Source organism: Aedes albopictus, chromosome 1, assembly GCF_035046485.1.
Source record: "Aedes albopictus strain Foshan chromosome 1, AalbF5, whole genome shotgun sequence".
Lineage (NCBI taxonomy): Eukaryota > Metazoa > Arthropoda > Insecta > Diptera > Culicidae > Aedes > Aedes albopictus.
The window spans coordinates 308,371,378-308,397,216 of NC_085136.1; the positions used below are offsets into that span (position 1 = coordinate 308,371,378).

The window sequence follows — 25,839 nt, forward strand, 5'->3', positions numbered from 1 at the left end:
GGGATGCTGTCTGGCGTTCTTGCAACATGTCCTGCCCACCGTATCCTTCCAGTTTTGGCCACTTCAGAATGCTGGGTTCACCGTAGGGTGCAGCGAGCTCATGGTTCACCCTTCGCCGCCACACGCCATTCTCTTGCGTGCCGCTCCACCAAAGATCGTCCTTAGTACGCGTCGCTTGAAATCTCTGAATGCTTGCAGATCCTCCTCGAGCATCGTACATGTCTTGTTTCCATAGAGGATCACCGGTCTTTTTAGCGTCTTGTAAATGGTAAATTAGGCATAGGACAGCGTAAAAAGCTAGATAGAAGATCATGAAGATTGAGATCTTCTATCTAGCTTTTTACGCTAATGCGAGGGGTGATTCAAACATGACGTTTCTTGCCGAAAACCGAATTTCAGTTCAATGCTATCCTAGTAGACTGTTTGAGATTTTGTTGTTGGTAACGGAAGTGTCAACATTTTTCACTTGAACTGTTTTGTACCAACAGCGATCCTCAGCGTATTTTGTTATGGTGTCATACATACATTTATTGGTTCTGCTGGAGAAATTATTCTAGTTTTTAATTCTTTTTAGATCAACTGCAAAAAAATGACGCACATTGATTATAAATATACCATGTATGTGAAAATATGACAATATACCCTGACGCTCTGACAAATCAAACGAGCTTAGAATTTGCATTTGTACAAAAAGATGTACTTTATTTCCCTTTCCCCCCATGGTACTGTCATCAAATTGATAACTGCTACATCACTTCCTATCTTCACTTATATTGTCCATTGTTCTTATAAAACGAAAACACAACTAAAACTTTACACTTGAGCACAGCTCTCACTTTCACTCTCTAGACTTCCCCATCTAGACTTCCCTATAGACTTTCATCTATAAACTAACTCCTATCAACTGACTTCTGTAAACTCAACTATTAACTGACTACATATTGACTCTCTCCCCTCTGAACACAGTAGTGTATTTTTATAAGTTGGCTTTCAAGTAATATTTATGACTGTACACGTCTGTTTTGGCTACCTAGTTCACACCTTTGGGTGTTAACGGACATTCGTTGAACCCCACGTGACTCGCTATTTACTATTTACGTTAACGGTGGTTCGTAGATTCCAACGTGCTCGCTCGGAGCGTTCTGACCTCTAGCAGTCTTTGTTTATCTTAACGGTGAACCGTTGATTCACATGTGCGTGCTCGGGCGACACACTATGAGCCTCTGCACGAATTTGCTCTGTCCTGCTCACTCCCACAGAACATTTGAAAACAGCGCGCACAGTAAAAGTCAAATTTGACTTTTACTGTGCGCGCTGTTTTCAAGTATTCCGTGGGAGTGAGCAGTAGGCGAGATTCTTGCAAAGGCTCATATTTACTGTTTTAACACTTAAACGCAAACTTTATCGCTACTAGGGTAAAAGTGCCAATGTTCCACATAAGTGACAATTATATTATACTAGCTGTCCCGGCAAACGTTGTCTTGCCAAGCTGTGGTGGTTTGACAACTGTTGAGCTCATAAAGTCACCGCACTCTAGATTGGTATCATTTCGATCGTGTTGATTTCCTTCCCAGCTCATGAACAATCAGTACTTGATCAATTTCCTTACTTTTTTAGTTTATATTCGTAACTTTTTCTACATATAAACACAGCCACCATGAATACGAATCGAACCGTGCAAGAGTCTTTCTGATCGGTTCATCCGTTTCTGAGTTTTGTTGCCTCAAAGCGAATTCAAACTCATTTTTATATACAGGGTGTTAGGTTTCTGAGTGCAAACTTTTTAAAGGGTGATAGAGGACCATAAATGGTGAAAAAAATTGTTCTACGCATATGGTCAAATCTCAACCGTTACGTAGTTATTGAACTTCCCATGTTTTTGACTCTTATTGCCTTAACTGGCTATAACTTGAAAATGGTCAAACTTATCGAAGTTTTTTGACCCTTATTCGAAAGATTATTGAATTTTCTATCAAATGACATCTTTGAATCGATTGGTTGAGTTAAATAACTAAGTTTTCTAGAGCAAAAAGGCTAAAAATAGTGTATTTTTATTGGTTTTTGTCAATTATCTTTGAAACATGCGTAATAAATTAAAAATCTTTCTTGGGCAAAGTTGTGGCCCCTATTCAACTCTACAATTCGTTCTTTGACATCAAACTTCTATCTCTTATCGTTTTGTTGCAATTTCGATTTTAACATCGCATTTCAGATCATAAATTTGCAACTGTCAAGGAAAGCACTTTTTTGCGCATTGTGCCGCACATTTAAATCAAAATTGCAAGAAAATAATAAGAGTTAGAAGTTTGGTGTCAAAGAACGAATTGTAGAGTGGAACAGGGGCCACAACTTTGCCCACGAAAGATTTTTAATTTATTACGCATGTTTCAAAGATAATTGAAAAAAACCAATAAAAATACACTATTTTTAGCCTTTTTGCTCTAGAAAACTTAGTTATTTAACTCAACCAATCGATTCAAAGATGTCATTTGATAGAAAATTCAATAATCTTTCGAATAAGGGTCAAAAAACTTCGATAAGTTTGACCATTTTCAAGTTATAGCCAGTTAAGGCAATAAGAGTCAAAAACATGGGAAGTTCAATAACTACGTAACGGTTGAGATTTGACCATATGCGTAGAACAATTTTTTTCACCATTTATGGTCCTCTATCACCCTTTAAAAAGTTTGCACTCAGGAACCTAACACCCTGTATATAGATTTACTGAGGAATCCTAATTAATATGGAATAGTAAGGGTGATAACGACTTAGGGTCGTTACACATTTTCCGATTGACGTTGTGTAGTGTATAAGAGCCCAAAACTAATATTTTTCCTTCAAAGAGCTCAAAAAGAGCAGAATGTTTGCGAAATAGCGTTAAAGCTGAAAAATCAAAAACGCAAATGACGAGCCATAAACCAACGTCCAAAGTGCGTGAAGATTTACAAAACTTTCGTGGTTAAATTCTTCTGATTTCAGCCCTCAGATTTCCTTCCAGAATTAGTGTTGGAGACTAAGGGTGCCGTTATAGTCACGCGTGAGAGTGAGAGTGCGCGTGTGCGAAGCCGCAAAAAAGAATATCAACAACAGCAAATCCACGAAAATCCTTTGGACGCACACTCCCACTCTCACTTTGAAGCGGCACTATGTCGGCGCCGTAACATAGTAGCCAACCATCGATCAGTTGTTGTCCAAGCAATCATCGCTCATACCTTGGCAACCGTAGCAACCACCAATCAACCTAACAACTTGACACTATAGTCGGGGCCCGTGGCGTAGTGGTCCACACGTTCGCTTCATAAGCGGATGGTCATGGGTTCGATCCCAGCCCCGGCACTTGTAATTTTTCGTCAGTTGCTCTTCCCCCCGAGAGCAGCTGACACCTAACCCTCTTCGGAGCATATGCTCCAACGGACTCGGAAACTTGGATATCGGCGAACCGCAACTCATAATGGACGACCCCCAATTGGACTGGAAAAGGAACTACAGCCGCACATCAGCATCATCGTGCTCATCATTCTACTGTGGACAGGGTAGAAAAAGTGAAAGCAGCACAAGGCACCAGTTCGATACAGTTGAATTAGAATAGTATACATTTAGGCTTTGTACAATGTGTAAGTGCAGCGTCCAATTGGAATCGCTCACGTAGTGCCCTAGTGGACAAAGGAGCTGTAAATTAGGTTAAGTGATTAAGAATAAAAAAACAACTTGACACTATATAAGTACCGATACCTGTGGACACTATTCATTCTGTACCTACCACTCGAACAATAAAGATTAGTAGTAAAGTACAACAGTTGGCGACGAGGTAATCAAGAATTCAACGCTCAAGAGGAAGAACCATGGCACCACCTGGCGGAAACAGCGAAACTCTGATGCAGCAAATTGTCCGGCAGAACCAGCAGATGGCAGAGCAAAACGCGCGGTTGATGGTCTTGCTAGAGCGATTCGGCATTCAAGAAGACTCCGGATCCGGCCGATCTTCAAGCAACCCGGAATTCATCATTGAATCTCTGGCATCGAACATCCACGAGTTCTCCTACGACCCAGACAATGGCCAAGTTTTCGACCGGTGGTATCGCAAGTACGAGGATCTCTTCCTGAAGGACAGTGCGAAATTGGACGATGCAGCGAAGGTACGTTTGCTCCTGAGAAGCCTCAGTGTCAACGTTTTCGAACGTTACGTCAATTTCGTGCTTCCGAAACATCCCCGTGAGTTCACCTTAGAGGAAACTGTCAAGAAACTCAAGGAATTGTTCAGCATCCGGATTTCGCTCTTCAGCAAACGGTACCAATGCTTCCAGCTGACGAAGAACGATGCGGACGATTATGTGACTTACGCGGGAAAAGTTAACAAGGCCTGTGAAGATTTTGAACTGAACAAGCTAACTCCAGCCCAGTTCAAGAGCTTGGTTTTCATTTGCGGACTTCGCTCAACGAAGGACGCGGACATCCGGACGCGGCTACTCTCGAAGCTTGAAACGAACGCCGACGAAGATTGCAACCTCGAATCGCTCATCACGGAATGTCAACGTCTTCAAAATCTCAAGCATGATACCGCTATGGTGGAACAGAAGCATACTTCGATTAGCTCCGTCTGCGCAGTCAAACAGAAGAAGCCTCAATCGAACCCATCTGGACCGAACACCAAACCTAGTGGCAAATCAAGCACCCCGAAGACACCCTGTTGGCAGTGCGGCGGCATGCACTTCGTTCGTGATTGTTCGTTCTCCAACCACGTTTGTAAGGACTGCAAGCAAACCGGACATAAAGAGGGCTACTGCGGCTGTTACTCAGCGAAGACATCTACCAAGAAGAAGAAGTCGAAGGTCAACGGTGTTTTTGCGATCAACCGGGTTAGTAGTGAGTCCCGGCGGAAGTTCCTGACCGTGAATATCGATGGATCTGAAGTGACGCTGCAGTTTGACACGGCTTCGGACATCACCATCATCTCTCGGAAAATCTGGAACAAATGTCTTGGATTCCCTCAACTACTTCACACAACAAGAGCAGCAACAACAGCGTCTGGCAAGCCTCCTCAGCTTCTTGGTGAACTTCAAAGCGCAATCACACCTGGAGGTGTCACTAAACCAGGAAAACTTTACGTGGCCAGCAACAATCTCAACCTGTTTGGCCTGGAATGGATCGACTTGTTTGGACTATGGGACAAGCCATTGTCGGCGATCTGCAATCAAGTTCACGCCGATCAACCCAACGTAATCCAGCACTACAAGGCAAGATTTCCAGACGTTTTCCGGCAAGGTTTAGGACACTGCACAAAAACCAAGGTACGCCTGTTCCTGAAACCCGGAGCTATGCTAGTCTACAAACCGAAACGGCCTGTACCATTCACATCCGTGAAGAAAGTCGATGCAGAACTGGACCGTCTTCAACAACTGGGTATCATCACCCCGGTTGACTTTTCCCAGTGGGCTGCACCAATCGTAGTGGTCAAGAAACCAGGAGGAAAGATTCGGATCTGTGCCGATTATTCAACCGGTCTGAACGCCGCCCTGGAGTCGAACAACTACCCGCTGCCAGTTCCCGACGACATCTTCAGTAAGCTCAACGGATGCAAGTATTTCAGCATAATCGACCTTAGTGATGCCTATCTGCAAGTAGAAGTGAATGACGACTCGAAAAACTTGCTGACCATCAACACACACCGTGGACTATTTCGTTTCAACCGGCTAGCACCTGGGGTGAAGTCGGCTCCAGGAGCATTCCAGCAGCTGATGAACACGATGATCGCAGATCTCCAAGGTGTCGAATCGTTGCCGGATGACCTGATGGTATTCAGCAAAACCGAGAAGGAGCATCGTGAAATCCTCACCGCTCTTTTTCAACGACTGCAAGAGTATGGCTTCATCCTCCGTGAAGAAAAGTGCAACCTGCTACAGTTTAAATTAAAGTATCTTGCACACATCGTTGACGAATCTGGACTACGACCGGATCCTGCCAAAATCGAAGCCATTGTCAAGATGCCTGCTCCCAGCGACATTTCCAGTCTACGATCGTTCCTCGGTGCGGTGAATTTCTATGGCAAGTTCGTATCAGAAATGCACCAGCTACGAAGACCACTCGACGCGCTTCTCAAGAAGGATGCCAAGTTCGTTTGGAACAACGACTGCCAGAAGCAGGCTTGTAAACATTCGACACTTTTCACTACCTTCGTTTCGTTGCCGCGGTCGGGTGTCAGCTTGCTTTGTTTCATTCGAGCGCGACCGTTACCTCTTACACACAATACGAGCGGCAGAACGAAGATCAATAAACAAAAAAGTGGATCAAATCATCGTCATCTGACACGGTGACATTTGTCTAACTTCAGCTTTTCGCAAGATTTCAGCCAATTTTGATTAAGATTGGTATAATATTAGTTTATTCGTGTGTGATAAATCGATTACGACACATACATTTATACAAAACAGCTCTCTTTATGGGAAAGACAGGAATAACAAAAACCGAACCATCTCCCGAAGGCGCAATCGTGGTCAAGCGCATTCATTCGACATTTTTGTTCCGGACAGTAGTTTGATCGCTTGTGTTGCGAATGTTGGAGACAAAGGCAGCCGAATATCGACAAAAAGGTGTCAAAGAGTGTGATCGCTAACAAGACTGGCCAGAAGTCTTTCCAGAAGTTCAAAGAAGTGCTCCAGTCAGATCTTCTCCTAACGCATTACGACCCGACTCTGGACATCATCGTAGCAGCGGACCAGTGGTGGAAATTGATCGCGAACGTGTGCTTACGCGCTACAAAAAAATGCCATCGCATCGCAAACCTTTGCTGTGCGATGGCGTTCGTAGGTCTGCGGCTCACGATCGTACGACACGAACGCTAACGAGTGCATCGCATCTTTTGCAAGCGCGATGCTTTTTTATTTTAGAGGTTCGCGGCCGATATTTCTGTAATGAAATCAAAATGTTGGAAAATTTTTCGTCGATATCATTTATTGGAATAGTACCTAACCAGTATAATCAAAAAACACCCAACTAATTACCTTTAAGTGTACAAAAAATGGCAACAAACCAAGTGTTCTACATTGTGATCCTTCTGGCGAACCAACTGCGATTCTGCTCGTTCGACATTTGTTTTGTGTTGGTTCGTCGATCCGGGAAATCGTGAACCGTTCTCTCTTTTTGGGTTCGTGAGCGCGTGAGCAAAGATTGTGTTTGATGCGAACCAAAAAACACGTCAAGCGCATGATGCTTTCCACCACTGCAGCGGACGCATCCCAATCAGGAATTGGAGCCTGCATCATGCACAAGTGTCCCAACGGCGCTCTCAAAGCGGTGGCACATGCATCCCGTTCCCTCACCGATGCCGAAAAAACGTTACGGACAGGTGGAGAAGGAAGGTCTAGCCCTGGTATTCGCTGTAACGAAGTTCCACCGGATGCTACTTGGACGCAAGTTTACGCTACAAACGGATCATCAGCCGCTCTTGAGGATATTTGGATCGAAAAAGGGAATTCCAATCCACACCGCTAATCGCTTACAACGCTGGGCACTGACGCTTCTGTGTTACGATTTCGACATTATGTATCCACCACCCAGTTCGGAAATGCCGATGTTCTTTCCCGTCTCATCAGCGGCCATTCAAGACCGGAGGAAGATTTCATCATCGCTTCAATCCAACTGGAAGATGAAATTGAAGTACCTCTTCAAGAAGCAGTCGGATTACTTCCTGTGACGTTTGACATGGTACGTAGCACCGTTCTCCAGCAAGTTGTCAAGCACATCGAAAATTGATGGCCTACTCACATCAAGGACATTACAAACCCCGATGTTCGACTCCGTTCCACACCCATCAGGACGCCCTGGAATTGGTAAAGGGATGTGTTTGCTTGGAAAGGGAAGATTCAAAAATTACGTACATCGTTTTTCGGGATTTATAGACCCCCCCTCCCCCCTCTGTCACGCAATTTCCCTATACCCAATACACGTACTGTCACACTTTTCTAGACCCCCCCCCCCCCCTCCCCCAAATGTTGGACGTAATTTTTGAACGTTCCCAAACCGATTGGTGATTCCTGAAACATTGCGAAAACGGATTCTGAAGCAGCTCCATAGAGGACATCCAGGGATGGAAAGGATGAAAGCTCTCGCTAGAAGTCACGTCAGAGATGGAAACACTCTCATCGTGAATCAACTCGCGAGTGTAAAACAACCCCATGAAACGGCTGTCATCCACATAGGGTATTGGTTCCCTTATTAAGCATGTGGCTCCCATTTTCATCCTACGAAAAACATAGGATTGAAGCGCTGTTTGTTTTGTTTCTTATTTTTGTATTTTTTGTTAGAAGTGAGCACCCATGAAAACAAAAAGAACGGAATCAATCGGTGCCGTAATCGCTTGTTTTCGAATAGGATGAATATGGGAGCGTGAGATTAATGATGGAACACGTACCCTACAACTGGATTGAAGCCAAAAATATGGTGCTGGACGTGGTGCTGATTTGAATCGGCGGTTGCATAAGGCTGAAAACACAGTGAAGTGTTCTGTTGGAGCAGGTGTAACATTCAAATTTAATTGACTTTAGTGTTGTTTTAAATGGGTTAAATGTATTTTCATACTTGTGCGTCTTGTAAATTTAACAAAGAACACTAAAATCATTGAACAATATGTGGAAATGATCGTTTTTCGTTCACGAATTTATCATCGCACGACAAAGTTCGCTTCCGCACGTAGCAGATTGGCCAGCAGACTGAAATTTCGTAAACAAACCTGTGGCGCCCCACCCAAGGCGGCGGCTTCAAGAACTAACGCTTTCTTCAGGGGGTTGGTGTAAAAGCAACAAACGGTTTACTCACGGTGCCGAGAGTAAGCCGTGTGTGAGTTTATTCGCACCCGCTTGCTTCACGAGTATGAAGCAAAACAAAAACAAAAACACTCATGAATTTTTATTCGCGAAGAACAAGTGGAGATGCGGGAATTGCATTTTAGTGCGATTTTAATAGCAAAACAAGTAATTATCCATCAGATAGTAGTGTTTTGTGCTTTATTGTTCCTGAAAAGTTAATCTGTCGGCCGAGTAAATTCGTTTTTTCACAAAATTGAAAAATGTTCAGAGCTACTTCGCGAATCAGTCACGAGTGCGACCAGCTTCGTTAGCTCGCGAGTGAAGGAAGTGCGAATATATTCTGGCTTCTGATGTTCACGAGTAGGATAGCTTTGCGTTTGTGTCTACTCAGCTGCATTCCGCACTGTTTTCCATCACTGAGTCACGTCTACTGACCCAAGATCGACGACAGCATTTCTGATTACGTCAAGCAGTGCGACAAATGCGCTACTCATTCGAAGACACTTCCGAAAGTTCCTCTACAATCATGGCCGCTCGCACAATCTCCTTGGGAACGCATCCACATAGATTTTGCTGGTCCAGTCAACGGCCTGCATTTTCTAGTGGTAATCGACGCCTTTTCCAAGTGGCCGGAAATCAGCATTGTACGCTCACCGACCACAGCAGCAGTCATCAATTTCCTGGACGAAGTGTTTGCTCGCTTTGGAGTTCCAATCACCATCGTATCCGACAACGGCACACAATTTTCATCGGCGCAGTTCTCGGTATTCTGCAAGAAGAACGGAATCCAACATTTGAGAATCTCTCCGTATCATCCGCAGTCAAACGGCCAGGCGGAACGCTTTGTAGAAACCTTGAAGACAGCTTTGCTCAAGATTAACGAGGGGGAAAAGATCTCCGAATCACTGCAAATCTTCCTTCAAGTCTACAGAACAACCCCAAGTCGTATCCTGAATGGAAAAACTCCGTCTCAGCTGATGATCGGAAGGAACATGCGGACAGTCCTGAGTCTACTCCAACCACGACAGCTGATGCCCCCAATCATCAATCAACGACAAAATGACCAGTTGAAACGACATCGTTTCAATAATAATTACACAACGTTCGATTCAAGCGAAAACGATAAGTTTCGCCTGAATTTAGGTTAAAGTGCTCGAATCAATAGTGCATGATTAGTTAAGTGAGGAAATTCGTTCTGGGGGTAATTAAAAAGGTCCAAGAAGCCAGCTAAGAAAATTATAAAAAGAAATCAATAGAATACGGAATGCGGAAATGGATAAAATCTAGTACTGCATACTAGGTTTCATGGTGAAATACAGAACTATGATCGGTCTTTCCCTGTTAGACCGCCGAGAAGAAAACAGCTAATGAAGATTAGAGTGCAAAGAGAAAATTATTCAAAGTTCTTTAAGGTGAAACGGGACGCCGTGTTATTTTTCCTATCTTGCCTCTCTTTCTAACAATTTGCCTCGCGATTTTGAAGATGGTAATCTCGAGTTCTATCGCACTGAAGATGCTGAAAAACAATCAGCATATGCACTGCAAGTGAGCATACACAGTGATAGTTTTTTGTTGCAAAATATGAAGTAGAATCTGAGATTACCATCTTAGTAGCAACAGAGCAATGGCGGATATTTCCCCGACCGTCCCGTCCGCCCTTAAAGTAATAGTGAAATTAAAAGCAGTTTAACCGTGAAATTAATTTAATTAACTTGTTTTTCAGAGTTGTTATTCCATAGATGATCAACTGAGTAGAATATATGAAAAAAAAAAACGTGAGTCGTGTGAGAAATTACTACTGATCATCGTAAGTCTCCGAGTGAGAGGAAATTAGAAGCAAGTTATAAATTACAAATTTTTTCTAATAGGTACAAATAGTAGAAAGTGAGAAACACAAAAATTAATCGTTAAGATCACTGAAAAAACGAGCAAGGTAAATATGGTGTACTTTGGTAGAAGAAAATGTGTCCTAATGTGTCAATTTTTGTTCAGCCAGCACGTGGCGTTATCCCGTTTGGGAACAAGAACGGTGGTGTCGGCCCCTCGCCGGAAAACTAATTGGGTGTGAGGACAGGGCAGAAGGAAGCTGGGACGATTCGCCTAGGTGCGCCTATCGCCTCGTGGCTGCGGGCCACTATAGGCCATCTGGAGTGCGTAGGCCGTCGTGAAGGATTCTCGGCCTCGCCGTCCACCAACGTCACCAAGGTGGTTAACAACACTGCGAGAGATCTAGCAGGGGAAAGGTTGCCACGCCAGCGACATCGTTCCTTGACTCACGTGAAACTTCGCTTCGCACGGTGAGCTGTGGTCCGTCAATCAAGACCACTCTCCGAAGCATTCCCGAAGTTGGTCCACAGTCGACCTAACCTCACCACCCACTGCCCGAGAAGAGCCGAAGGAACTCCCACATAGTGAGACGGTTTCGTAACCGCTGCCGACTGCATGCTCAAGCCTCACAGGTCGTGATACTCTCCCTCTCGACCTCTCACGAACAGCGGCGTCGTTATCATCCGATCGCTCCATGCGCTAGATCGGCCCCGACCTTGAGGAGGTTTCAACCCAATACCCGTCGGTCGCCGGCTCCACGAATCCCCCGTAGTGTACCACTACCATCTCACACTGCGACCGCCAACCATCGTGGTGGTCAGGCGGTTCCACGACCTTTCAAGCCATCCGAGGCACGGCTGGCGTTGCGGAGTAAGTCGGCATACATCCGTAAGTACCTATGGACACATACAGTGACATCTTCAGGTAGGGAATAGACAATCATAATCGCAAAAACCCATTGTAGAAAGTGAGCATGTGTAAACCGTAAGAAAAATTAGAGAAGAGACGATGAACACGATTTGATAGCCTAGTAGATGAGAGAACCGTGACGTCACCGGTAATGAATTTTTCGAACGATCGTTCTCGGAGAAACGACTCCGACGAAACACAGAATGTAGGTCAGTAGGTCAGGGAATAAATGTGATCAACAGCTTTGGAAAATTTTACAAATTTTGTTTTGATTCTCCGCGTGCTGATGCACGGTATAGTTTTGAATAGTTTCCACTTTGAATAAATCTTCAGAATGACTTTTAAACTTACCTTTAGTACGATTTATTAAATTTGGAATCGTGAAATCAAGGACATTGGAATTTGGGATTTCATTGGGTTCAGACTTTGGGTTCACATGCCAACCAAATCAAGCATCGCTTTGACGACCAACAACCAACTAAGGAACCAACGGAGAAATCTTCCCTCAACATATTCGTGGACGAGTTTGGACTGCAGAATAGTTTCCAACAAAATGAAGTCACTACCGTTGCTCCTCCAGAACCAGCACCAGACCAAGAAGTTTCCATTGATGCCACTGATGATGACGAAGCACTACCAGAAATGGAAGTAAGCCTGCCGGAATCAATTCAGCATCCACAACCTGATGAGGAAGCCTCTACGGGTCGGCCCAGGCGAATGATCCAGATGCCATCTAGACTGGAACCTTTCCTAGTATTCTGGAAATAAGAAGGGAGGAATGTTGGAGACTAACATAGTAGCCAACCATCGATCAGTTGTTGTCCAAGCAATCATCGCTCATACCTTGGCAACCGTAGCAATCACCAATCAACCTAACAACTTGACACTATATAAGCACCGACGAACCGACGTGACAGTGGCGATTCAAAAGTGTGTCCCCCAAATTTAACGGTCGACCACCGAAGCGAGCGATCGCTTCTGTCAAATCAGCGCAGACGCGAACCGTTTCCTATATGAACACACGGGGGTTCGGTGTCGAGCTATCAAATCATCGCGAGCCGTTATAGAGGTGGCGATAGTGTTCGGCTATTTTTCATCATGGCGTCGCGGACAACAAATTTGAATTTATTTGTTCTAGCTGTCATGTCGGTTCGTCGGTGATATAAGTACCGATACCTGTGGACACTATTCATTCTGTACCTACCACTCGAACAATAAAGATTAGTAGTAAAGTACAACAATTTGTAATTAACCTGGTGGAATTCAACCTAAGAAACAAAAACTAGATTAAATGCTTCAGCAGAATAAATATAGAACACCATTTCAAATTGCCACAAAAGTTCAGCCTATTGAACGCAGTGGCTTAAGTTCCCCAACAGGGGAGGAAAAATTTGTTTTTTTTTTTAAATTACGCTTGGGATCGATGTCGGTGCGAAACCCGACCATCTCTAGCTTCCACCTGCTTCTGAAGCATGTTAGCCAATGAAGGCATATAGCTACCGCTCTGGATTGAAAAGCGCTTGTCAAAGAGGAGCAAATTTTGCTTCGTTTAAGAAAAAACGCTTCATTTTTCAACCACTGCTGATGTCAGCTACTGTTTCGCTGAGAAACTGCTAACAAACATCATGTTTACTGAAATATCAGTTTGTGAGTTCGTTGAGCAATCATCTGTGAGAGAAAAGCCAAGCCCGCAAATATGTTTTTTTTATTGTACCACGGACAAACAGATTTTTCGTGAAATTTCATCGTCCAGTTCAAACTACCATCACCTGGAGGACATGTTTCACGACACACTGCATCGTGCAACAACATCAACAGAAGGCGCTAGTGTGAAACGTCAAATGCATAGAAAAACGATGCGCGCGCCTCTGGTTGTGGAAGCCCTCAACTATGAATATTTAAAATGATCGTTAAAAGCGTGGTTGATGGAAGTGTTGCCATTGTTAGGTCTTTTTGTCTGTGGTTTTTCCATGGTAAATTATTGTGCATATGAGATAAAAGTCATTCAAAATTTGCGCTCCTCCAGCAAGTAGTAATTTGGTTTAAATTAAAATTGCCTAGACCTACTCTGTTACTTGCTCCATTACAATGTTAGGTAAAAGACCCAGTCAGACATTAAATTGAAATGGCAGTCAATCGCTAGTGTGATTATAGTTTCTGAAACAGTATACACTTAAGCTCATTTTGTGACAGTGAGCGCTGGCCTTGTGATAGCTGATGCCTGATCACCTATATAACACCCTACGCCACATCAAAAATAAATCTGCGACCCAACAACTGGAATGTTTTTGAATATGTTATAAATAATGTTTTTTCTCATCCCTAAACCATGTCTAGACAACTGTCGGAACCTTGAACCAGCATTGCTTCAACCGAACATAAAACCTATAATCAACCACCACCGGTAGTGACCATGGCCATCAAACGACATCCGTGGAAAATCGAAAGAACATATGTACGAACAAGCGCAGCCCATACCGTATGATATCAAAAAGTGCTTCCGAGTGTGACCGAGTTCGTAAATAAATCCCGTTTTCATCCTTGTTGTTCGCCCGGCTTAACAGATCGATAAGGATTTTAATTTAAAATTAGCACCCCTTGATCTGCGGGACACGTTTGTTGGTACGCTGCCAGCCAGCTCGACGTCGAATTGATTGGCCGGTTGCATAGGCATCCAGTTGTGCAAGCTGGACAAACATCGAAATCAGGCGATTCCACCACGACCACCGTCCTACGTGCGAAAATGAAAGTGTTCGATATAATGGGCGGGAAAACGACGTCACTGGGCGGTGGTGCTTCGCATCCGTTGGACTTCAACTGGTCCTCCGATGTGGTCAACGTCCAGGTCGAAGGTGAACCCATACAGGAGCTGGTATCGTCGAAGAAGTTGGCCACGACCACGCGGCTGATGGGGAAGGAAATCATCTCGAGACGTTCGTCGCCCTCGATTGCCAACTCATACTCGCGGCCGTCGAACAATTCGGATATACTGGCCCCGGAGCGGAACCAGCGGGTGACCATGTACGGGTGCGTCATGTTCAATCCGAACTCAAGGTAAGTGTGAAGTCAAGTTATGTTCGGCAAAGGGTGTACACGATAAAATATTATCACATTCAACACGAAGAATAAATCTTGTCAAACATTCCATTAGGTCCTATTAGACGAACTTGGCAGTCTAGTGACTTCCGTGCCTGATTCGTATTCAGAAGGTCCTAGGTTCAATGTCTGGTCCGCCCCTTTCCTGCTACTTTGTTTCTTTCTATGTACTTTATTTCTCTTCTCTTCTATACATGTACTACACTGGAACCTCTTTTTTTTTTTTTTTATTCCTGGTGCGTTACGGGTATCTTGGCTTCCTGTACAAAGCAGTAGTACCCGGATGACGATTCAGTGTTAGCATGGTGAGATTAATCCGATTTATCTTTTCTATGGGTGGACTTTTTAAAGATGTCTTTTCTGTATTGTTATAACTGGGCATACGCTATAACGCATGTGGATCGCTTCACATAATAGATGAATTACAACGTGAGATCTGCGATTCATCTTTCATGCATTCCTGTGTAAAGTAATAATGTTTGACGCCTGTGTAAACATTACCTTTATTTTTTCTTCCAATGATAGCAACTTTATCTCAAACTAGTACTCAAGTTTATTCTAAAATATACAGGGTGTTAGGTTCCTGAGTGCAAACTTTTTAAAGGGTGATAGAGGACCATAAATGGAGAAAAAAATTGTTCTACGCATATGGTCAAATCTCAACCGTTACGTGGTTATTGAACTTCCCATGTTTATGACTCTTATTGCCTTAACTGGGAATAACTTGAAAATGGTCAAACTTATCGAAGTTTTTTTACCCTTATTCGAAAGATTATTGAATTTTCTAACAAATGACATCTTTGAATCGATTGGTTTAGTTAAATAACTAAGTTTTCTAGAGAAAAATAGCTAAAAATAGTGTATTTTCATTGGTTTTTGTCAATTATCTTTGAAACATGTGTAATAAATTAAAATTCTTTCTTTGGCAAAGTTGTGGCCCCTGTTACACTCTACAATTCGTTCTTTGACACCAAACTTCTAGCTCTTATCGTTTTCTTGCAATTTCGATTTAAATGTGCGGCACATTGCGCAAAAGAGTACTTTCCATGACAGTTGCAAATTTATGATCTGAAATGCGATGTTAAAATCGAAATAGCAACAAAACTATCAGAGATAGAAGTTTGGTGTCAAAGAACGAATTGTAGAGTGTAACAGGGGCCACAACTTTGCCAAAGAAAGAATTTTAATTTATCACACATGTTTCAAAGATAATTGACAAAAACCAATGAAAATACACTATTTTTAGCTATTTTTCTCTAGAAAACTTAGTTATTTAACTAAACCAATCGATTCAAAGATGCCATTTGTTAGAAAATTCAATAATCTTTCGAATAAGGGTAAAAAAACTTCGATAAGTTTGACCATTTTCAAGTTATTGCCAGTTAAGGCAATAAGAGTCATAAACATGGGAAGTTCAATAACTACGTAACGGTTGAGATTTGACCATATGCGCAGAACAATTTTTTTCTCCATTTATGGTCCTCTATCACCCTCTAAAAAGTTTGCACTCAGGAACCTAACACCCTGTATAGAGCTACTTCGGCACTGCAGTCTTGGGGAATTAAAACGATAGTTTTAGATTTTTCCCAACGTTTCGACTCGTATTAGAGTCCTCTTCAGGGGATACTGTAATTATGGGAATCATTATTGTGTGGGTTACATGTTTCGATAGTTCACTTACATTCTGATTAATCGTTTTTCGTTTGGGTTGACATAGAACTGTCGGTGTCTAAACTATTGAACATTGGATGTGGGATATTAAGTGAAACGTAGCGAGTTTTGTTAATTTCACTTAATGAAGCAACTAAATTCTTCGCACTACACATCTGGTGGAGGTAACGGTTGGTTTGAAGATGGTGGATCATTAGTTGTTTGATGGGTTTGAAATGTTTCGCAAAAGGTTTGTAAGATGGCTGCGTATGTGGAGCTTAACCCACTAACGTCTGTGCGATGATTTACTGTGTGTGGTGTGTTAGTGATATGGCACATTTCTAGAAATGCGAGTGTGTTCGTGTGATTGCTTCTGTCTAACACTGTGACCTGGCCTAGATTGAACATGTGGTCGTGATCGATGCAATGTTCGATTAACGCTGTTCGCTCTCTCAATGTTATCATATCTGTATCGGTTTTACTATACCCTAATTCTTTTAGCCTGTTTAGTTTGTAAATATGTGTTTTGTGTCCGTATAATCTTGTTTGTAATCTGTTGTTGGTCATACCAATGTAGCATTGTTTACAATTGCTGCATGGTATTTTGTATACTACTCTACTCCTATCTAGCATACTAATCGGGTCTTTTACGGGTGTATGGAAACGTTGGATGGTTTTGGTTTGTCTGCATGCGATGGTGATGTTGTTGTAGTCTCTGTTGAGGATGCGGATGATGCATTCGGATAGTCCTGCGACGTATGGGATGGATCGGTAGATCAGATGTTCTCCGTGGTTTGTTGTTGTTGGCTCGATATTATATGCATTTGGAGGTCGTTGAATTATTGAGGCAATTTCACGTTGAGTGTCCATTCCAGGTGCCGAAGGATCTGTGCTGGTTATTATGAGCGGTCGTGTCGATGAGATGGCATTGGAGCATGTTGATGACTGTAGCTGTGACTGATTTGTCGGACGATCGATCGATGGGTTGGATGGCTGGATTGTTGGTTGGGACGATGATTGGTGTTGGATGGTTGGCGGCATAGCTGTTCGGGCTGGTATTTCTGTGATAGAAGCTGTTTGTTCCTGTCTACCGTGACGATTGTTTTGATTGATGTACAGATGGAAGATTCTGTTTATCAATGTTTTCGGATACCCGTTCATGATGAGCTGATTCTGGATGATTTTCTTCTTCGCAGCTGTGTTTAAGTTGGTGGATAGTGTACAGACCCTGTGTATAAAGTTTCTTGCGACGTTTACTTTATATTTGGGTAGGTGGAAGGAGTGCCAGTTCAGCATCCTTCCGGAAGCTATTGATTTCATGAGCCATTCGGTATGCAGAGTTTGGTCCTCGTTTCTGATCACCGTCATATCTAGGTATGGCAACTTTCCATTAATTTCGGTTTCTAGCGTAAACTGTAGCCTCACTTCGTGTCGGTTGAACGCGTCGAGTACTAGTTCCTTGGCATCGGCCGGAATGGCCATGAAGATATCATCCACATACTTTTTGAGTATTGGAATCGGGAAGGGAAGTGAGGACATAGCTTTATCGATTACTGTGTCCAGAGCGATGTCGGCTAGGATTGGTGACAGAGGACTGCCCATTGCTGTACCGAAAACTTGTCGATAGTGTTGTCCTTCGAACCTAAAAAAGCTGGCATCCATACACAAATCGACGATTTCGATGAACAGGTCCAAGTTGATCTCCGTGATGATTTCTGACCACCTATCGATGATACTCTTTCTTACCAGTTCCCGGGGAACGTTTGTAAAGAGCGATACGACATCTAACGATATGATGATGTATCCTTCAGGTAGCTTGGTGTTCTGAATGTCCTGGCAAAAGGCGAAAGAACTGATGGTGTAGTATTTGCTCACCAACGATTCTTGCAGGACTTGGGCTACGAACTTCGACAACATGTATGTGGGAGCAGTCATATTGGGGATGACTGGTCTGAGAGGCAGACCGGGCTTGTGGGCCTTTGGTTGACCATAGATTCTTGGACAAACCGAATCATGTCTGGTTAGTTGACGTGCGGTGTATTCATTTATGAGCTTTAGGTCTTTAAGCCTTCTTACTATGTTGTTGTTCTTTGACTGGAAACTTGAAGTTGGGTCCCTGTTTACTGTCGTGTAGGTTTCATCGTCTTCTATCAAGGTCCGCATTTTTTGGTTGTAGTCCTCTTTGTACATTATTACTGTCCTATTGCCCTTATCTGCAGATAGGATGCATATTTCTGTGTGGCTTTTCAGAAACCGGGTTGTGGTTCTCGTAGCTGATGCACAGAATCGCACGACCGGGTCATACGACTTCACGGAACTGCTGAAGCTATGTATGAAGTTGGTCATTGCGTTGACGACTCTGCATCTGTTTTGATCCTGCACTTGTTTTCGTTGATCCGTCCTGAGGATGTTTTCTACGTCTGCCATGACGTGATACAGTGGAACTTGCTGTATATCGGTATGAGGAAGAGCAAATTTCGGTCCTAGGCTTAGGAGATGCATCGTTTCGTTGGTTTTCGGTTCGGAGAACATCTGATCTACCGATCCATCCCATACGTCGCAGGACTATCCGAATGCATCATCCGCATCTTCAACAGAGACTACAACAACATCACCATCGCATGCAGACAAACCAAAACCATCCAACGTTTCCATACACCCGTAAAAGACCCGATTAGTATGCTAGATAGGAGTAGAGTAGTATACAAAATACCATGCAGCAATTGTAAACAATGCTACATTGGTATGACTAACAACAGATTACAAACAAGATTATACGGACACAAAACACATATTGAGCGATTCCAAGCAACAGCATCAAAATTAAGGAAAATTTTTAATTCATGATTTTCTATTGAACTGAAACTTTGCACAGTTTTTCAGTTCCATCTAAATCGCCATTTTTCGATATCAAATTTTTATTTAGAGCCACGACTAACTTTTCAAAAGGGTGTATGTGAAAATGGTTCAAAAATATTCAAAAATATGCACAGCAAAAACGGATTGTTCGATTGTTATGAATTTTTCAGCAAAGTTAGATAGCTAAATGGTGATTTCTAAGAAAATATACACTGTGAAAAAAAATCTATTTTATCATTGAAAAACATAATTTTTGTCACAAAAACTCAAATATCTCAAAACCCTATCTTTTTACCAACTTGAATTTTTTAGGGAAAACGGTCCATTGTATTAGCAATCTACCATAAAAATTTGGTGATGGTAAACTAATAAACAAAAAAGTTATAACATTTCAAAAATTTCACAATTTTTACATTTAGTAAAAAAAATTTTTCTGTGTAAATTATTTCGGCCGGGAATCGCGATTTGATGCTGATTTTATTGTTCAGCAAAGTTAGATAACTAAATGGCGATTCCTAAGAAAATATACACTGTGAAAAAAATCTTTTTTAACATTAAAAAATATCATTTTTGTCACAAAAACTCAAATATCTCAAAACCCTATCTTTTTACCAACGTAATTTTTTAGAGAAAACGGTCCATTGTATTAGCAATCTACCATGAAAATAAACAAAAAAATTATGACAATTCAAACATTTCACAATTTTCACATTTAGTAATAATTTTTTTTAGTGTAAATTATTTCGGCCGGAAATTGAAGTTTGATGCTGATTTTATTGTTAATGGCCTTGCGTGAGTAAAACAAGTTGTTTTTATTATATATTATATATACATATAATATACTATGTACCGTAATGTTCCGATTTTATCACGCCCTCCGCGCATTAGTCGTTTATTCATTAATTTGCTGTTACATTTGAGGACAAGTGTTTTCCCTCTTCTTCAAGATGAATGTTGAAAGCGTGTTTTGCAACGTTAAAAATATTGAAATGGGTATAGATGTTGAAGAATATTACAGGGCATTTTTGAAAAGGGGCGTAATTAAATTGTTTAAACAGATGTCGCTGATGGCAATTTCTCAGTTGTTGTCGTTTTCGAACTTCCTGCGCCCTGCTTTACCGATGATATACAGATGGCTCGTTTGTCAAATTCTAGACGGCAGGACGTGCAAATGCGTAATTTTGTACACAATGTGGACATTTGGGCATAACCAGTCTCTTTCAGTTTATCTATGGTGCTTTCGGTGAGATTTCGTAACTCTTTTGAACATTTTTTTTCATCAAACGGTCTACAAGAGAGCGTTGAGTTGAAGACCTTTGAGAAAGCGACTGTTCATCTTGTTCGTTAGATTATAATAAACAAAATCACTTATTAATTTTAACTTACTTGGTGGCTGAAGAAAAAAAAAATACTATACAATTTTTAATATTCATAGCGGTAGTATTTTTTTGTTTTTTTCGTGAGCATTGTCAGGTATGTATACAGACAAACAAACGTAACACTGGCGAAATTTTCATTGACCACGCCTTCAACGATCATTTTGAATCTTGGTTGTGGCTTTCATAACAAGAAGAGCGCCCATCGTTTTTCTTTGCGTTTGACGTTTCACACTAGCGCCTTCTGATGACGATATTGCACAACGCAGTGTTTCGTGAAACATTTCCACCAGGTGGTGATAGTGTGAACTGGGCGATGAATTTTCACTAAAATTGTTCTAGGCGTTTCGTCTGTTTGTCTGTGGTATGTACCTCTTATGCATTTGTTGTTGTTGAAGTTACTCGCATTCTTCCGATCATAAAGTCTGTTCTCTACACACTTAATTTTGATTACCGAGTTCGGTAATTTTTTGACGAGATTAAAACTGCTGAGCACCGAACTCGTTCAGCAAAAATGCATTGTTTACCTTTTCCATACGATTTTGACAGTTGTTTTACTGAGCCTCAGTAAAATCGATTACCGAAACTACCGAGATCGTACTGCTGTTATAATCTCGTCAAAAAAGTACCGAACAGGCAATTCAGAAATAAGTGTGTAAGAGGGATTTTTTTTGCGGATAAACTAGACGTATACGCGTATAAAAAACTTTTATTATACAGCTTTTGTCTTAAAAATAAATTCAATTCCATTTTTCTTATAATCAACAGCTTTTCAACACTATCAAGGGATTTTTTCACCAGTCACGTACAATAAAAAGTATGACAATCTCAATATTTTTGATCACAACACTGGATCGCGTCTAAGTTTCAAATAGATACTATAGTAATTACGAATAATCAAACTAAAGTATCATGAAAACAACTTGTTTAATTAAGGCGGTAGCCTTTACAATAAAATCAGCATCAAAATATAATTCTCGAAATAATTTACACAGAAAAAAAATTTTTTTTGTTACTAAATGTAAAAATTGTGAAATGTTTGAAATGTCATAACTTTTTTGTTTATCAGTTTACCATCACCAAAATTTTATGGTAGATAGCTGATATAATGGGCCATTTCCCCTAAAAAATTGAAGTTGGTAAAAAGATAGGGTTTTGAGATATTTGAGTTTTTGTGACAAATATCATATTTTTTCAAAGTAGAAAAAGAAATTTTTTACAGTGTATATTTTCTAAGGAATCATCATTTAGTTATCTAACTTTGCTGAAAAATTTATAACAATCGAACAATCCGTTTTTGCTGTATAGCTTTTAGAATATTTTAGAACTATTTTCGCATACACCCTTTTGAAAAGTTAGTCGTGAGTGAATATGAAGGTTTAATATCAAAAAATGGCGATTTATATGAAATTGAAGAACTGTGCAAAGTTTCAGATATTTTTGAAATGGTCGCTCAGGATCGACTGACATGACTCCGTGGAATTCCTCTATTTACAAACTAAACAGGCTAAAAGAATTAGGGTATAGTAAAACCGATACAGATATGATAACATTGAGAGAGCGAACAGCGTTAATCGAACATTGCATCGATCACGACCACGTGTTCAATCTAGGCCAGGTCACAGTGTTAGACAGAAGCAATCACACGAACACACTCGCATTTCTAGAAATGTGCCATATCACTAACACACCACACACAGTAAATCATCGCACAGACGTTAGTGGGTTAAACTCCACATACGCAGCCATCTTACAAACCTTTTGCGAAACATTTCAAACCCATCAAACAACTAATGATCCACCATCTTCAAACCAACCGTTACCTCCACCAGATGTGTAGTGCGAAGAATTTAGTTGCTTCATTAAGTGAAATTAACAAAACTCGCTACGTTTCACTTAATATCCCACATCCAATGTTCAATAGTTTAGACACCGACAGTTCTATGTCAACCCAAACGAAAAACGATTAATCAGAATGTAAGTGAACTATCGAAACATGTAACCCACACAATAATGATTCCCATAATTACAGTATCCCCTGAAGAAGACTCTAATACGAGTCGAAACGTTGGGAAAAATCTAAAACTATCGTTTTAATTCCCCAAGACTGCAGTGCCGAAGTAGCTCTATAGATCGTAACAGTCGAACTCTCCTTATCCGTATTCTAAAATATAATCATCGTTTAACAACCTCCACATATGTTTCTAATTTTTACTCTTTCAGCGGTAATAAGGTAAATAATAATACATAATTAAATATTGCTTTATAACATCTTTTCATACGCTTTTTCGCCACGGAAAGCATCCTATAAAACCCCATCCAACTTCCAACTCCAGATATCTATGAAGTGGGCCAAGTTCTTGGACATATTCTGAGTAGATATCTAATCAACATTTCCTCCCCATCCTCGCTGATCGTAAGGACCTGGTCAGGTGTCTAGAGTTCGTTCAATGAAAAGTCTGTCAAGCCCCAGGCAGCTTTTCTGGCGCATTAAACGTGTCTATCGACAGCCACCCCAGGATGTGTACGGTCGGCTATGCTATGCTATGCTATGCTATGCTATGCTACACTGGAACCTCTTTTTATGCTATTTGGCTGGGATTGCATAAATTAGAAAGGGCATAAAAAGAGGAAATTTTGTGTATAAAATAGGTCAGGGCTTTAATACGGGAATCTAATTCGCTAGTATGGGGCCAAGGGTGTTTTCAGGAGAGGTTCCAAGGAGCTTCAAGGGCGCGTCAGAGAGTTGTTTCAGGGGTTTCCAGGACCCTTTGAAGGGCGTTCCGTCAAGCTTCTTTGGTGTTTTTAGGGGGTATGGGGATTTAACGGGCGTTTGAATAGTATTAAGGGGGTTTCAGGGACGTTCCATGGGGCTTTAAGGGCGATTCAGAGGGGGTCTCAAGATCCTCTAAAGGCGTTACAAGGAGATTCAGGGGTATTTCAAGACATTTCAGAGAATTCCAGGGGGTTTCAGGAACGTTTTAAGGGCGTTCTGAGAGGTTTTATGAGCGTTCCAGAGTATTTCAGAGGCCTTTCAAGAGGTTTTAAGGTGTGTTTCAGGAGGTTTCTGAAGCCTTTTAAATGCGATCCAAGGCTTTGCAGGGGCGTTTCAAGGGGGTTCACGGGTTTTTGTGAAGAGTTCTCAGAAGTTGAACAGCGTTTAGGGGTATTTCAAAGGGATTACAGGGAATTCAGGGCGTAGCAATAGTATGAAGTGCCCCGGAAACCCTCTCTAGACCCCCCAAAACCCCATGAGTCCCCCTGAAAAATCTTGAGACCGCCCGAAACGCCCCTGAGATGTCCAGGTACCCCCTGGGATCCCCTGGAGGTCCCCTGAAACCAGTGATCCAAAATGTTCTGTCAAAAACTGTAGTTTGCTTGACAATTATAGGTGTATGACAGTGTTAGGAAGCCGAAGTGATAAATAAAACACTCATCAGTTTTTCTTCCCTTCTGTTGGTTTTGTTTCATTTAACAGGAGCGTCTTTGTTCTCCCGTCGAGTTGCATGCACTCAGCGAAAAAAAAAAACTAACGAAATTCATCGAAATACCTTATGAATTTTTGCTATAAGTAAAAATTATGGATGCTATAAGAATACCTTATGAAAATTGAACATGCTTGTTATGACAAATTCCATAAGATAGACTTATGAAAATAACAAAAAAAATCTTAAAATGATGCAGACTGGATTCGATCCATCAACGTCGGGATCACTGAGCTGACGATTCTGCGTCATAGAGCCATCTTATAAAATTCATTCGAATCATTATTAACTGATTAAAGGCCGTGCCATAAGTTGGGCCTTATAGAAATCTTAAGTTTATTTGGCTGAGTGTGGTTCACGAAGGAATACAAAAAAAATACTCCGATACACAAAAGCTGCGGCGAGAAGCGGGCATCACTAAGTGTAACACTTTCTGATGCTCTCTCATCGTTGTCTTGGAACAACTATGAATATATATTATTTTTTATTTATTTATTTATTTATTATCTTCTTCTTCTTTATGGCTCGACGTCCCCACTGGGACTTAGTGTTCTTTGAGCACTTCCACAGTTATTTATTGAAGGGCTTTCTTTGCCTGCCATTGCATGAATTTGTATATTGTGAGGCAAGTACAATGATACACTATGCCCAGGGAGTCGAGAAGATTTTCCCGACCGGAACGGGAATCGAACCCGCCGTCTCCGGATTGGCGATCCATAGCCTTAACCACTAGGCTAACTGGAGACCCATGGACGGCCCCATAGTAGATGATTCTTTTACGCTACAGTTCAAAGTTCTGTGATGATAATTATGAAATGGCAGCCTATTTATTGCACCCATAAACAAATAGAAACGCTCCATAGAAAATCAAAAAGCGCCCCATAAAGAATGAACATATGTTCCATGAAAATGTGCAATGTTACCCATAAATAATTGAAAACGTTCCATACTTTATGAAAAATGTACCGGTAAAACATAAAATTTTCTCATTAAAAGTGAAATTTTGCACCAATAATTAATACTGAAATGCTCCATAATAAAAAAACAAATGCTCCATAGACAAATGCAAACGCTCCATAAAAATTAAAATTATATCCATAGAAAATTGAATATTGCTCCATAGAAAAATCAAATTGCACCATAAAAAATTGAAATTGCACCATAGAAAATAGACAAATGCTCCATAAGTATTATCAAACTGCACCATAGAAAATATGAATTGCTCCATGAAAAATTGAAAACCGTCCATAGATAGAATATTCTCATAATTTAATTTGACAGGGCTGAATTGCTTTACATTGCACTGCTTTGGTGGTGCAAATATTTTAAGTTATGGAGAATTTTCAATTTTTTATGGAGCAAATTGTATTTTATGTGGTGCAGTTTGATAACACTTATGGAGCATTTGTCTATTTTCTATGGTGCAATTTCAATTTTTTATGGTGCAATTTGATTTTTCTATGGAGCAATATTCAATTTTCTATGGGTATAATTTTAATTTTTATGGAGCGTTTGCATTTTTCTATGGAGCATTTGTATTTTATTATGGAGCATTTCAGTATTATTTATTGGTGCAAAGTTTCACTTTTAATGAGAAAATTTTATGTTTTACCGGTACATTTTTCATAAAGTATGGAACGTTTTCAATTATTTATGGATAACATTGCAAATTTTCATGGAACATATGTTCATTCTTTATGGAGCGCTTTTTGATTTTCTATGGAGCATTTGCAATTTGTTATGGTTGCAATAACCTTTTGCCATTATGAAATTTCGTCAGCAGTTATGATACTCATAGAGACACTTTCTTGCAAAATTTCATCAACTTTTATCAAT

At 41.1% G+C, this 25,839-nt stretch overlaps 2 protein-coding genes and 1 long non-coding RNA gene across 6 annotated transcripts in view; all 3 read left to right on the forward strand.

Moving 5' to 3' along the window:
* The window catches only part of LOC115257278 (uncharacterized), a 201,506-nt gene that overhangs the window by 109,160 nt on the left and 66,507 nt on the right, over window positions 1-25,839 (forward strand). For 3 of the 4 annotated variants that reach the window (XM_062847111.1, XM_062847110.1, XM_062847114.1), the window contains one exon: window positions 13,875-14,591. In XM_062847111.1, the coding sequence (XP_062703095.1) occupies window positions 14,281-14,591 (311 nt within the window). In that variant the 5' untranslated portion in view covers window positions 13,875-14,280. The remainder of the gene's footprint in view (window positions 1-13,874; window positions 14,592-25,839) is intronic. The other variant, XM_062847112.1, reaches the window with a different exon arrangement.
* On the forward strand, window positions 3,843-7,690 carry LOC134292072 (uncharacterized protein K02A2.6-like). Its single transcript, XM_062860797.1, has 2 exons — window positions 3,843-6,140; window positions 7,223-7,690. Exons 1-2 carry the CDS (start codon window positions 3,843-3,845, stop codon window positions 7,688-7,690), a joined length of 2,766 nt encoding a protein of 921 aa, XP_062716781.1.
* Window positions 22,134-22,603, forward strand: LOC134287676 (uncharacterized). Its single transcript, XR_009997443.1, has 2 exons — window positions 22,134-22,495; window positions 22,551-22,603. It is a non-coding gene; the product is annotated as an uncharacterized LOC134287676 (long non-coding RNA).